General features: G+C 36.6%; 1 protein-coding gene across 1 annotated transcript; it reads left to right on the top strand.

The window, feature by feature from the left end:
* Nucleotides 1–509: 509 nt before the first annotated feature.
* Nucleotides 510–13,117, top strand: LOC106641068 (uncharacterized). Its single transcript, XM_089592006.1, has 4 exons — nt 510–673; nt 1,267–1,541; nt 8,881–9,046; nt 9,625–13,117. Exons 3-4 carry the CDS (start codon nt 8,904–8,906, stop codon nt 12,443–12,445), a joined length of 2,964 nt encoding a protein of 987 aa, XP_089448132.1. The 5' UTR covers nt 510–673; nt 1,267–1,541; nt 8,881–8,903; the 3' UTR covers nt 12,446–13,117.
* Nucleotides 13,118–13,586: the final 469 nt, after the last annotated feature.

Raw genomic sequence — 13,586 nt, 5'->3', positions numbered from 1 at the left:
TCACGTATATCTTACACCGTGCTCTCTTCATCAGAATGATGAAATCCAAAGTATGTCGTGACCGGACTTCCGTATACAGCGGACAGTGGATAAATTTTTATAACTTTTTTTTTCTTCTGATTTTAAATTATTGAAACACGTTGAAATAATAATCCTGATTTTAGTGCGTTTAAAAAATTTGTAATTAGTTGAAAAAAATAGTTCGTAACCCATGGTTCTTGAATACTTATCACTTGCGAGGGATTAAAAAATTATTTTTAAAATCTGTGATGGTAAAAATTTGACTTGTACGTTTAATCTTTTAGAAAATTAGTTCAAATCAGCAGCAACAATCTCAAAGCTCAAAGTAGGCTATTCAAATAGCGCGCGCTTAAAATAGGTGTCACTGGCCGCGCTGCGCGCGCAAATAAAAAAGCAAAAAGAAGGAGGGATGGAGGTGCAGAAGAGCAAAATAAGCATCACGAAGCCGCCGCCATTTTGTTATATTTACAATCGAGTTTCGACGGCTGCGGACGACGGTCGGACAATCGTCTCGGACTCGGACCTTTTTTCCAATCTGCGAATGTTAGCTGATATACAAATTAAAAGAAATAACACGGCTGGGCTGCATTTGTAGGTGCGCAATATTTTCCCCAAGGGCGAGCCTCGCGTCCGTCTTGTGACTGTCGTATGGGTGAGTTTTTTATTGTTCTTAGATGAGAAGGATAGTAGTGATAAGCCTCCATTTCTGGATCGTTCGAGGTGCGTGGAAACAGACGCTCATAATGGCGCATTTAGGTGCGTCCATGTTGCCTCGGCTAAGACAATTGCATTTATTACGAGTAGCTGAGTCGTGATTTTGTGTTTTGTTCGCGTTCTCTTATTTAAAAAAACATACGGAAGGCCATTTGTTTACATATTTGTATGTAATAGCGAGTGACGTGGTCTTCTGGTGTGTAGGACAAGTTGCCATTGCATGCAAATGACTTTTGAGGATTGATTACGTATCGCGTTGGATACTCAATTACGATAATCTGTTGTTGTCTCAATTTTTTTTCTTAAACAAGTAGACGTTAATTCTATAAAAAAAAAAGCATAGAGTACACGACCATGGCTTGAAAAAACAATACATCGTTACATATGTTAGACAAAAGCCTATATCGTGAATTTTTTTTGTGTTTGTATTGATTTCAAGAGTATATCGCGTAATGTATGTATCGTACTGTTAAATGCTAATATATTTACGTATAAAAAGGTATAGTGTGGAAATACTGATGTATGTTGCAGGAATCTTATAACTTCTCAAGTGTTAGGGTGCAAAAGTAAGGTACTGGAGAGATCGTCGCTGGATTGTTTTGAAATTTAAATCAAAATAAAATTACGATAAGAAAGTGCTGCGATCGAACTTTTGTTTTCCTCATCTTTGCCGAGTCTCATTGTCCATAACTACTTTGCTGCTTGGTCCTCTCAATTTGCGTCGTCTTAAATTTCATCGTACCCTTTAACCACGAGACTCGCTTACAGTTAAGAAGAAGGAAGGTTGAGTTACTGTAACAAAAAAGGTAAACTTCTACAACCTAGTAATGTAATAAAATTAGCTGTTATTGTGGAGGAGAAGTGGATTTCACATCAGTCACTTCTTTGTTCTTACTGCTTCTGGATTTTTTTTTTTTTTTTTTTTCCTTTCATTTAATGGAATATACTAAACAAAGTTTTCTATTACATATAAGTATCTTAATTTATTCATACATTTGTCTTGATAAACTTCAAAGTTACCGAGTGAGTGGTAAGTAATTCTGACATCACAATTAATAGTTGAATAAATGGTAGTGTAATTAACTGCCAAAATTAATTATCCCTGGGTTTTTAAATAAAATTCCTTCTACCGCATTAGTAGCCATTGCTGTGGCGCAAGATTTATAAACTTGAACAAGTAATATGAATACATAAAAGGTTTTAAGTTTATGATAAAAACAGTCGTAGAACAGTTCATTTAGAATACCAGTGTAAATTCGGTCTAATCAATATATACTTGAAGGTAAGTCGGAAGCAAATGCTGAAAAATAGTAGGTCTCTAAGAACAAAAAATTAAAAAACTGGCGTATTTGTAAATTGACCTTAAGCAATTTACCACGAAATAACCTTTGCTAATGGCGTCTCTTATAATAAAAAAAAAAAAAAAAAAAAAAAATGTACTATCTACAAAAGTACAATAAAAGTCGACACAGGGTTATTGGTTTTAAAGAAATCTTAACTACTCGGTTGGGTGCTACAGTCAGCAGTTGCCTGTCATGGTTGGCGTCAACGTTATACGTTTCCATATTGACTGGCGATCTTGGCACTTTCAAGATATTTTGCATGAAGGAGTGGCTGAACAGAAAAAAATGACTTTATGCTGAAACCAATTACTCTTCCAACTCACTAAAGTTACGTTAGCACAGAACTATTTTAATCTCCTTAAGTACTTGGATATTTATCACTCTTCAGAACCATGATATTTTTAAGTAGCTTAAAAAAACAAACCATAAGCTTCAAAATACAAATTATAAAATCTTATGATTTTAATTCACATAACTAAAGGGTACAATTAATCTAGATAAATTATATTAAAAAATTTTATTCTTATAATTTCCTGAAAGTATATTTCACCAATATAAGGTTATTTATTGGCATATTTTTTCATAAATAAAAAAATGAAAATTGATTTTCAATCTTATGTATCCATTAACATTTTAACTCCCAACAGTTAAACAAAACTAGGAATGGCAGGCTTATTTTAATTAATTCTCTTCAGTAATTTTGAACTTTTTGCTTTGGATTGTGAGTACACCAGTTATCACGATCCGTACATTTACCACCTGTAAGCATCAATGATTGAAAAATGATTCATCACTAAAACGAAATGCCTTGGAAAAATTCCAACTTTAAGAGTGAAGATTTAAAAATGCAAGGTGTCGTTATGCAAAATTCATGTAATGTGGCTGTCTTGAGTCGTAACAACTTCAGATCGTTCTTTGTATGCTAGTTGTCATTTTCGTTTATTTTGCGAAAACAGCATATTAATAGTGATGCAGATCTTGGTAATTCGACGATGCTGCTGAGTACGTAAGGTGTAGTCTTGGATGTGCAAGGTTCTCTGCAAAAACTATTATTTAGATCTCGTCGTGAATTCAAGAAATTTTTTTGACGGTTAAAAATACAATTCAGCATTAAATCTATTCACTACTTAATACCTTAGATGGTTAATGTCAGTCTTATTTAAAATGAGAAAAGTATTTAGTTCCTGGAGCAACACTGCTATTTCAAACATTTATTTAAAAGTAATTCGCTTACAGATTGAATAGCTAAGAAAATTGAAAATGCTTCTAATCGAAAATCCGACGTATAATTAATACAAATATCAAAACCCCTATTTCATCTGTTCAAATAATTAAATTAACCCTTAGCGAATAAATGAACAATTAATAGTTAAATAATTGAAGAAACTAACTAAATATACTGTCTACGATTTATATTAAAGATATTTTCTTCCCAAACGTTAATTACGCGTCATTAACTACTAATTTATAGGCTTTTAAATTATAAAAAAATTTCAAAATGTATTGAGAAAATAAGTAAATGTTCTTTGATTCTTATATTGTATTGTATGATGTATAATGCCGGCGAATTTTCACAATATTTAGAAAAACGGAAAGCATGGAGTCAGTGATTCATCGAGTTCGTCAACGTTTTCTTTATTTGGCTACAGCAAATAAACTATGTCAAGCTCACCAAAAATTTCCGTTGGCCGTTGAAATATAGGAATCTACACACGTACTAATATAAATTGACCATCAGTTTATTCAGATTACAGTGTCCAGGAGTGTTGGGGCTCATTCATGAAATTCACTTTGTACATCGACGCTTTGCGCCAAAAGAAAAATAAGCTAAATTTCGACACTCAGGAATATTGACATTATTGAAAGTATACCTTTTTATCATTAAGAACATTCTTAAACGGTTACGTAAAAAAAAAAAAAAATTATTCGTGCACAATTATCTTTGAAAAAAAAGAAATTTTTCAAAGTTTAGGGAACTAGGGGTTGTTTGGTGTGATACCTGTGTTTTTGAACTTTCGCTGAAGAAAGGCACAACGTTGAACGATATTCACAATAATTTTATTTCCAAGAAGTGGAAAATTACTTGACATCTGTAAATCTACGAGTATAATTTTACCTATAATTAATACTGAGTTCCATGTATTTAAAGTATTAAATTGTTTAGAAATAGAAGAATACTACTTAAATAGGTATTCATACTACTATATGGTTACTGTAGGATGATTAATTTAAAAACAATTTTTAAAATACATAACATATTCGACGCTTCAAGATCATTAGCTTTAAAAAAAAAAAGTAGATAGAGGGACCAGAAAAAAAAAAAATTTCTTGAAATTAAAAACTCTTCGTAGTCAGTTGCCTGAGTTTGAAAGTAGTATTTCGCGACCATCAACTCAAACAATTGCATAACTCAATTATCAAAATCTAGACTTGTAAGTTTATCTAATATACGAATACAAAAGAAATAAAATCATTTAATCAATTTCGAATGAATTTCTCGTAAAGCATAAACAATAAGCTCAATTAATTTCGGTGAATGGCAATGCCCTGCAAGTTGGTGTTTGTTTAAAATATAAATGTATAAACGACCCGTTGCCATGATAATTATCATGTATGCACCTAATATTTAAAATAGATTTTTATGAATTGTATATAGCACTACACTTTTATTCATTTCATTTGAACATTTGCAATGTAATGTGTGTGTAAGCCATTATAGTAGCAGATAAGTTTCATAAAATTGCATACAACAGAGATATTGATAACTTTTACGTTACTCAGTTTGAATCTTGTTTACAAGCACCATCTCGTTATCTTGTCATGACTACATAACCCTATTGTTGCGGTCCAATAAAAACTAATAAAAAATTTATTGATTTTACCATAGGATTTTTCTATTGGTTTGTTATCGGTATTTGCACCCGTAAATCCAAATAAAATCCGAAATGGTCAAAAATAGATTTTCTATATCATTTATTATAACTAGGACATGATTGAACAAAAATAAATTGACAAATTTATGTCATACCATCCGGATGGTAACACCAAAACAGGGGGACTAAAGTATTTTTTACAAAATTCTAATAAAAATTAACAACTAACTTTTCTTTCAATTTACATACAAAATACCCTAATCCCCCCGTTTTGATGTTACCATCCGGATGGTATAACATAAATTTGTCAATTTATTTTTGTTCAATCATGTCCTAGTTATAATAAATGATTTAGAAAATCTATTTTTAACCATTTCGGATTTTATTTGGATTTACGGGTGCAAATACCGATAACAAACCAATAGAAAAATCCTATGGTAAAATTTTATTGGTTTTTATTGGACCGCAACAACAGGGAACATATTTAAAGCATAAGTGTTTTAATCAATCAATTATTTTCGAGACATTACATTTATAGAACTGTACTTAAAAGTAGCGAGAAAAGAAAAAAAAAATTTAGTATCAAGTAAGTACTGTATAGAATACCTAGCTGTTTCAGGCGTCCCAGACCCAGACTAAACTTCTGATACCAGCCGGCCAGCGCACGTGCTTTTTTTCCATTCCATATAAATATACGTACAGTATGCGTGTCATACACACATACATCAACGCTTGTATACCCAATACCCGAAGGTGCGGACGTGGAGATGGATCACATCGTGCGTTCTGCTTTTCCTCGCCTTATTCTTCACAGCAAGATTAACTAGAGAAAGAAATGTGGTTGAAAATGAGTTGGTTTTTCTATCTGCTGTTCGCGTGATTGTATATCCTTGAAGTTCATGGGGTGCTTGGTTCATTGTTTCGTGGGATCCGACGGCACTCTACGTCGATGGCTATTACGTGTTATAAGAATTCGATGCAACATGCGTGTGTCCATTTTATCCGTGCATTATTTTCAGTTGTTTTTCTTGCTTCCCTCTTTACTAATAGATTGCTCTTTGTTGTTTAATTAATTTTTTTTTTTTTTTTTTCCTCACATGCTACCGCGCTCCTCTGTAATCAGAGTTGGAAATGCGGTGAAGACAAAAATGTAATTTTTTTTACATTTTTATGCACTTATACAATAGAACTTTTTTCTAACAAGTCTAAAATAATGATACCATAGTTGGTACGATAGGGAAATAACTTAGTTTCTTTCTTTCTTATTTATAAAAAATTGATTAAGGTTTTTTTTAAGTTTAGCCTATAGCTACCGCATTTGTGTATCAAGACCCCTCTCTGACATTGTAAGCAAAAAGAGATAGTGTCACGAATATTAAAAAGTGCCCCTCTGAAAGTGCCAGTAAAAAGTTATTTCAGAATGTAAAACATTATGTTCTAACATTTTAGTTTTAAAAGTTTAATCTACAAAAAAATTATTGCGTCTTGATACGCAATGAAATTTATACCTTATTGAGAGTCAATCATCTCGAGTATTTTAGAATTTAAATATAAACAGTACCTACTTATCGTCATTTAATTTTAATACTTTTCAAACAATGAGTTCAGCAAGTTTCAAACAATGTATTAGTAGCCTTATCAGCAAACATCATTAGTAACAATACATTTATGACAAAAGTTACTTGACATATAAGTTAATAATTATTCTTTAAACAATGAGAAATTTTTTGATTGCCTATATCTTTACGATATTTTTGAATAAACTCAATAGAAAATTTTAAAAAAATCAGTATTCACGTATAATAAAATAACGATATGCACAAATTCAATATAAATATAATGAATACTCTAAACAAACGTTTATAATAACTTTTTATTTAATCAATTTTTAAATACACTATTTTACGTAAAAATATTTTTAATATATACTTCATCAAACATAAAAATTTGTGTTTCGATTTTTTCTAACTTGATTAAAAATTTTCCAGATTTTTCTTTGCTTTCAATGATTGTTTGTTTTGAAAATGTAATATTACATGCATATAATTAATCAATTCATAATAAAATGTAAAAAAAATGAAACTACATGAATTCCGAGTAAATAAAAATAAAATAAAAAACTTATTTAATATTATTCAATAAAATCAGTTATATGCAAACGAGAAAATAAAAAATCGTCAAAATACTTGAAAAGTAATTTTATGCAGGTAATGATAACAAAACTGAATATTGAATTTTTTTTATAAAATTACTACATATAGGGAAAATTGTATCATAAGATTCACACTAACGTAGTAACGGTAGGCTCACGTGAAAACAAAATTCTTTTAGCAGTGAGACTACCGCTGCCACTATAATAAACTGTATAAAAAACGGTATCTCTTCGACTCGAGCATTTATGTAGATATACATGTACAATTGAAGTCTTTCTGCATGAATACTGTTTGTTGACGTTGGTATGGGTACATGCATCACAGTTTTCAACGATTTATGAAACTGCTGTAAAACATGTGAACAAAATGAATAATGTGATCAATAGAGGAGCAAGATGCGTCATCATTTCTAGTCCTTACACCAAAATTTATTGACTCGGTAAAGTGTACGTCATTTTCATGCATTCGATTATAATAAAAACAATACTACTTCTTTAAAAAGGTAAAACTAAATCAACAAATAATTCACATTTAAAAAATGACTAGGGACCGTCCAACAAGAATCCGAACAGTTAGTTCCAGTAGTTTTTAACTTACATATTTATATTTATGAACATTACAAAAGTAACAGTACATTCGCAAAGATCGATTTAATTGCTACCTTAAATGTAGAGTCACCTTGCTCAGAGTGGGTTAAATTATTGCAACATACGATGTAGAAAAAATTCAATATTTTTTTTTGCTAATTAAAAATTCAGTCCAGTAAAATTACTTCTGAAATCGAAATATATTGCATGCATAAATATACACATGCAGCTAGTTTCGTTTTTAATAAAATATGTCTGAAAAATCGTAAAAAATATTGTGAATAGAGGTGTGCAGCGAACAATAACTTGTACAAATCGACGTTTTTCCAAAGAAAATTACAATAGGGATAGACTTTATGTAGCCATGACTTATTAGAGTGCCCAAGTTCCGTTTGATGGCACTGTTGTGTACAACTGAAACGTAGACTGCTTACAGTTTTTATTTGCACGAGTCGTTTAATTTTGATTAGTTACTGTTCCAATTACCAATAAAATCAGTTTGAATCTGTTGTCTGCTTCTTTAGTCCATAATTCGGAGGTGCCAAAGATAATCGTCAGACTGGACCTGTTTTGCTCATCGTCACTACATTTACACGTGCATAAAAATGGTATCTATAGTGTCACAGAATCAGTGGTACGGTAATGGAAGTGCGTTCTAGCCACGGCCCACATCTGATTCCAATGGAATTTGAGCAAAACAGTTTTTTTAAATAAAAATTTCATGCTTGATTATCAAATGTAAAATTTGAGAATATATTCTTTAATTTCAAAAAGCAGTTTCTTGCTTAAGCTATAGTGTGACTATTGTCGAGGCACCCTTTTGCTGTGATCCCTACAATCAGGAATCTACTATGAATGAACTTAATTTTTTATGTACAATACTACTTGATCCAATTTAGCACTCAACATTTATTTCCCGTAGTTGTTGAATACTTATGATTTTCAAGGAAATTAACAAACTGTAGGCTGAATATACAGACCGTTAGGGAAAATAAGCAACAATAAATCACTAACCCTCTAGTATAAAGAATAAAATTAAAAAAAATATTCACTCACTCGGTTGACTGTTGGAGTTGACAAACTATGAAGCAAAATAAACATCACGTCGCCGCATCATCACCATCATTACGATGATTCAGCTGTTTGAAACGATGGAGTAAACAGCTGTGTTCTTTCATGTGGATTGCAGATTTGTTTTAACCGGCTGTCAAAATGAGCGTAATAATAAGGCTGCAGAATCTGGCTTGGTCCGCAAATGCACTCGACATCCGTCAGTTCTTCCGCGGCCTTAGCATACCCGAAGGTGGCGTTCACATCGTTGGTGGAGAACTGGGAGATGCTTTCATAGCTTTTAGGTGAGAGACTCTTGGACTTGTTTTGAAATTTTCTTCACCCGAGATGACACGCGTTTAATTACACCCAGCAGAGAGCTGATTCGTCTTCGACCCTTATCTCATATAGGGGATCATGCTTTTGATTACTTTAACTGCTTATTACCGTATCAAAAATACGTAATTTTTTTTTTTTTTTTTTTTTCTCATGAAAAGTCAAAGTAAATTAAAAAATGTGATAAATTCATACAAAATTAAATAAATCACCATCAAGTACTTTCATGTTCAAGATAATTATTTGATGCATGGATGTTACGTAAGTAATCTTAAGACACTCCCTTGTGTTGGATAAACGACTTCGATACGCATCATCGATTTTTGTTAATTTTTAGCCGTTACATCTAATAATAAACATTAAATATTCATCAATTGTAAAATTACTTAACTGATACGCCGTAAGAGTATTAACGAAAAAAAAAAAGTCACTTTTTCCCAAAGCACATTTAATATAACGTCATCTAAAAAGTATTTCATTGAAACAATAAACATTGATGAACAACGAAACAAACCGCTTTACCCCCGCAAAACATAAAAAATTGCAGCACGGACGAAGATGCTCGCCAGGCAATGATGCAGGACGGCGGCAAGATCAAGGAGATGAAGATCAAGCTTTTGCTGAGTTCGCGCACGGAGATGCAAAAAGTCATTGAAACCGCTCGCCAGCAGACCCTGAACCTTCAGAACGCGTTCATGCAATCGGCCGCCCCTGTCACGGTCACCCCCGCTGCTCCATCCGCCCTCAACAAATCGACCGGCAGCGACGCCGGTGGCCGCCGAGACCGCGATCACGACAGCGATGGCGGCGGTGGTGGAGGTGGTGGTGGTGGCAGCAACGCCGGCGGTAACGGCGCCGGTAATGCCAAGGATCGCAAGGATCGGCGTGACCGGTCGAGATCGCGCGAAAGATCAAAGTCGCGAGACCGCGACCGCGACCGTCGAGATCGGGACCGTGGCAGGGATCGCAGAGGCGGGCGCCGCGAACGGAGTCGATCCCGCGATCGAGAGCGCGACCGCAGAGATCGAAACAGGCGCAGGCGGGACAGGTCTCGATCGCGCGACCGAACGCGCTCGCGCGATCGCGACGCCAAACGCGCTGGAGTTGGCGTCGGTGGCGTTAGTGGTGGGCCTGATCGGCGCAAAGACAACCAAATCGACGACGACAACAACGACGTCGTCTGCGTCGGTCAATTCACCAAAGATAATAAATCTGGACTTAACAAAAAGCCCAGTCTACCCGAAAACGGTGTTTGGGACGTTCCACCTCAGAATCAGCTGCAGTCGATGCTTATGCCGAGCTTGTTGAACGCGGCGGTGGCTGCCTCGGTCATACCTCAGCAGGACACCGAGCAGAGGCCCAGTCCGTTCGGTCTGAGCCAGAACTCGCTTCTGTCTGCAAACCAGTACGCCTTGAATGGTCTTGGCGGAGTGAGCGGCCTCGGTGGGGTGTCCAGCCTCATGAACTCTCAAATTCCTCCGCTCAGCTCGTTGTCGAGTACCCTGCCATCTCTAACCGGTAGCGGTAACATGAACAATCGCAACAATCGAGAGCCCTGGGGTGACCGGCACGACCGCAATGACCGCCATGATCGCATGGACAACAGGTTCCCGCCTCGGTCCGGTCCCTTTTCGCAGGACGCGGGCTTCAATTCCAATGGCGCTGCAAGTAACATGAGCTTTAGGCTGGGCATGAAGTCGCAGAACAACTCGTTTCACAAGCAGGACGTCGAAGGCCGCAGGAACCCTCATGCCTTTCAACCTTCTTCTCACAGACCTTTCGAGAATGGCCCAGACAGAGGTTCAATGAGGATGGACGTCAGAGGCGATCGCGACATCAGGGACAGAGACAATCGGGACCGCGATAGCAGAGACAGCCGTGACGGTCGGGTCGCCAACTCGCGATTTGCCAAGGAAAAATCCTTGAACGGTTACTGCGTGGAGGTGAGAAACATGCCAATGAGCGCCAGCTACGGTGACGTACGTCACGCTTTCCAGGGCATTTACATCCGCCACGACGGCATCAAACTCATCACGGACACCCATGGAAACCGCGTTGGCATCGCTTACGTCAAGTTCAACAATTTCGAAGCCAAAGAACAAGCGCTCCAGGGCGTTAGGTTTGTGCGTGGCTCGGAAGTCGAGGTGCTGCACCTGGATGAGTCGATATTCGAAAAAACTAGCGACTCGTTTGACAAGACGAGGAAAGACAAAACACACGACAACGACATAACGTCCACTTGCGTACTGGTCTCTGATCTACCGTCCTTCGTCAAAGAAATGGACATTGCTAAGCTGTTTCAAGATTGGAAGATCAACGATCTGTTCATCACGTGCAAAAAGGACATAACCGGCGCACAATATTACGCTTACGTGCAATTCGCCAGATTGGATGACGCCAAACTCGCCGTTTCAAAGCCGCACAAAATGGGCAGCAAACTTGTGGTAGTAATGTCCATTAGCGAGGAGAAATTTGAAAAAGCCAAGAGCGAACACGAACAGCAGCTAAACATGAGCGGTAGCGGTGGCAATCACGTCGTCGTCAACAACTTGGATAGCGCGGCATCCTTTGACTGTGTGATAATGCGAAACCTACCCTTCCAGACGATAGACCGGGACATCCTCGACTTCTTCTCGGACGTGGGACTCGTTCCTCATCGCATACACATGCTCCTAAACCAATCAGGTAAACCGGCTGGCGAGTGTTTCTGTGAATTTGATACATGCGAGGAAGCCGTACGCGCCACCGCGAAAAACGGTCTACCCCTCGGTAAGAACATTCCGACGATCGAACTAGTCAACAGAGGCAAAATGCTCGAAACTCTGGGCATCAACGACAGCAAGATGCTGGACCACCAGCAGCAGACGCAGCAGCAGCAGCACTATCCGCAACACATGCAAGATTCACGAACTCGCTTCTCCCCGATGCACCATAATCCTCGATTTGGTGGTGGTGGTGGAAACGGTGGAGGTAGTGGTGGTAGTGGTGGTGGTGGCGGTGGTGGCAGTGGCATGGGTAGTTTCGGTATGCGTGGCCCTCCGATGATGAGCATGCCTCCGAGGATGATGATGGGCCGACATGGGCCGCCATCTATAGCGCCTCCACCTCCCATCGAGGGTTTCGGCAAGCCAGGGTGCGTACTAGCTCTCGAAAACGTTCCTTTCAAAGCCGATATCGACGAAATCATCGAGTTCTTTGGCGACTTCAACATCCACCGTGACCAAATAATCAGGAGGTACAACGACAATGGCATGCCTACGGGAGATGCTAGAGTCGCGTTCTCGAGCCCGGCCGAGGCTTCCAAGGCGCTGCGCGAACTTAGAAATCGCAAGATAAGGGAGAGGATAATATATATGAGGATTGCCTGAGATTGGGCTACCACAGGCGTCAAGGATGACGACGTCGAAGAAATCACCGAGTGAGCCACAGCGCTCTCCAAAGCTTGAGGCTTTCGACTAGCTTTGGTTCGTCATGTTTGTGGGAAGATTGCTTCGGATTGCAGGAGACGGCGTATTTTTTTTCCCCAACTGATATTGTGATACTTAAATGTTGCACTGGTGTGAAGATTTTCTTCAAAAGGTTTTCAAAAACCTTTCGGATTTATGCTTCATGGAAATGGATGTCTATGCATTCGTACAGTTGTGACAAAAGGTTTCAGGTATACGTCAGTTGAGATGTTGACAACGACATGAAGAAAAAGGAATGTGAACTGGTTCTTATAGTATTATTTTTTTATCGACAAGTGTACATACATATACGTTACTTAAGGTCACATTTGCGTGATTCTTTTTCTACATGTGTTAATTCAAAGTTTAAGAATTAGTATTTTTTTTAAGTACGAGTCTATGTGCTTCGACGTTTAGTTGTTTACTTACTGTTACTAGGCACAGGTACAGAATTGCAAAATGTTGTACTGTGTGAATAAACTTTAGCTTACAACCGATAGTTTCATAAGGCAAGGAGGAAAGTGTCAAGTTAGTTTGTATAGTACTTTCATTAGATTTGACAATTATTGTAAACATTTAGTAAAACAAATTTCAAGACGATTTGAATAATTCATCTAAGATTTTCTTATTAATTTGATTATTTTTATTTTTTTATTTTTTTTTTTCATACAAATTATAAGTTTAATCATGTGTAAAAATTAATCTTTAAAATTGATAAATAATAATTGTAGAAGAAAAACGTAGTTACATTCGTTATAACTGCTAGAAAAAAAAAAAAAAAGAACAAAAGAAGTTTGTATGTCTTACGAGTAGTATGCGTTTCTCTTGTCTCGGCACGAGGGTCGAACTGTACATATTATCAACTTTGCGTTCAATTAACGAGTGTATATAAAGAAAATTACTAGAAAAAAAAATGTATAATTGTTATACAACAAAAGGTAAGCGTCTTTAATATACATAGAAATAAGTAACCTTTGCACCACTTGGTCAATAATTTAAGACTCTTAGTTGTGAATACGTGGTAGAAATGTATATGAGTGAATCTTAAACTTGATTTCAATAA

The sequence above is a fragment of the Copidosoma floridanum genome, unplaced genomic scaffold (assembly GCF_036245765.1).
Source record: "Copidosoma floridanum isolate Cflo_tuat_1 unplaced genomic scaffold, Cflo_Japanese_pri ptg000014l, whole genome shotgun sequence".
Lineage (NCBI taxonomy): Eukaryota > Metazoa > Arthropoda > Insecta > Hymenoptera > Encyrtidae > Copidosoma > Copidosoma floridanum.
Note: the sequence above shows the minus strand (reverse complement) of the source record. Positions and strands in the feature narration are given on the sequence as shown.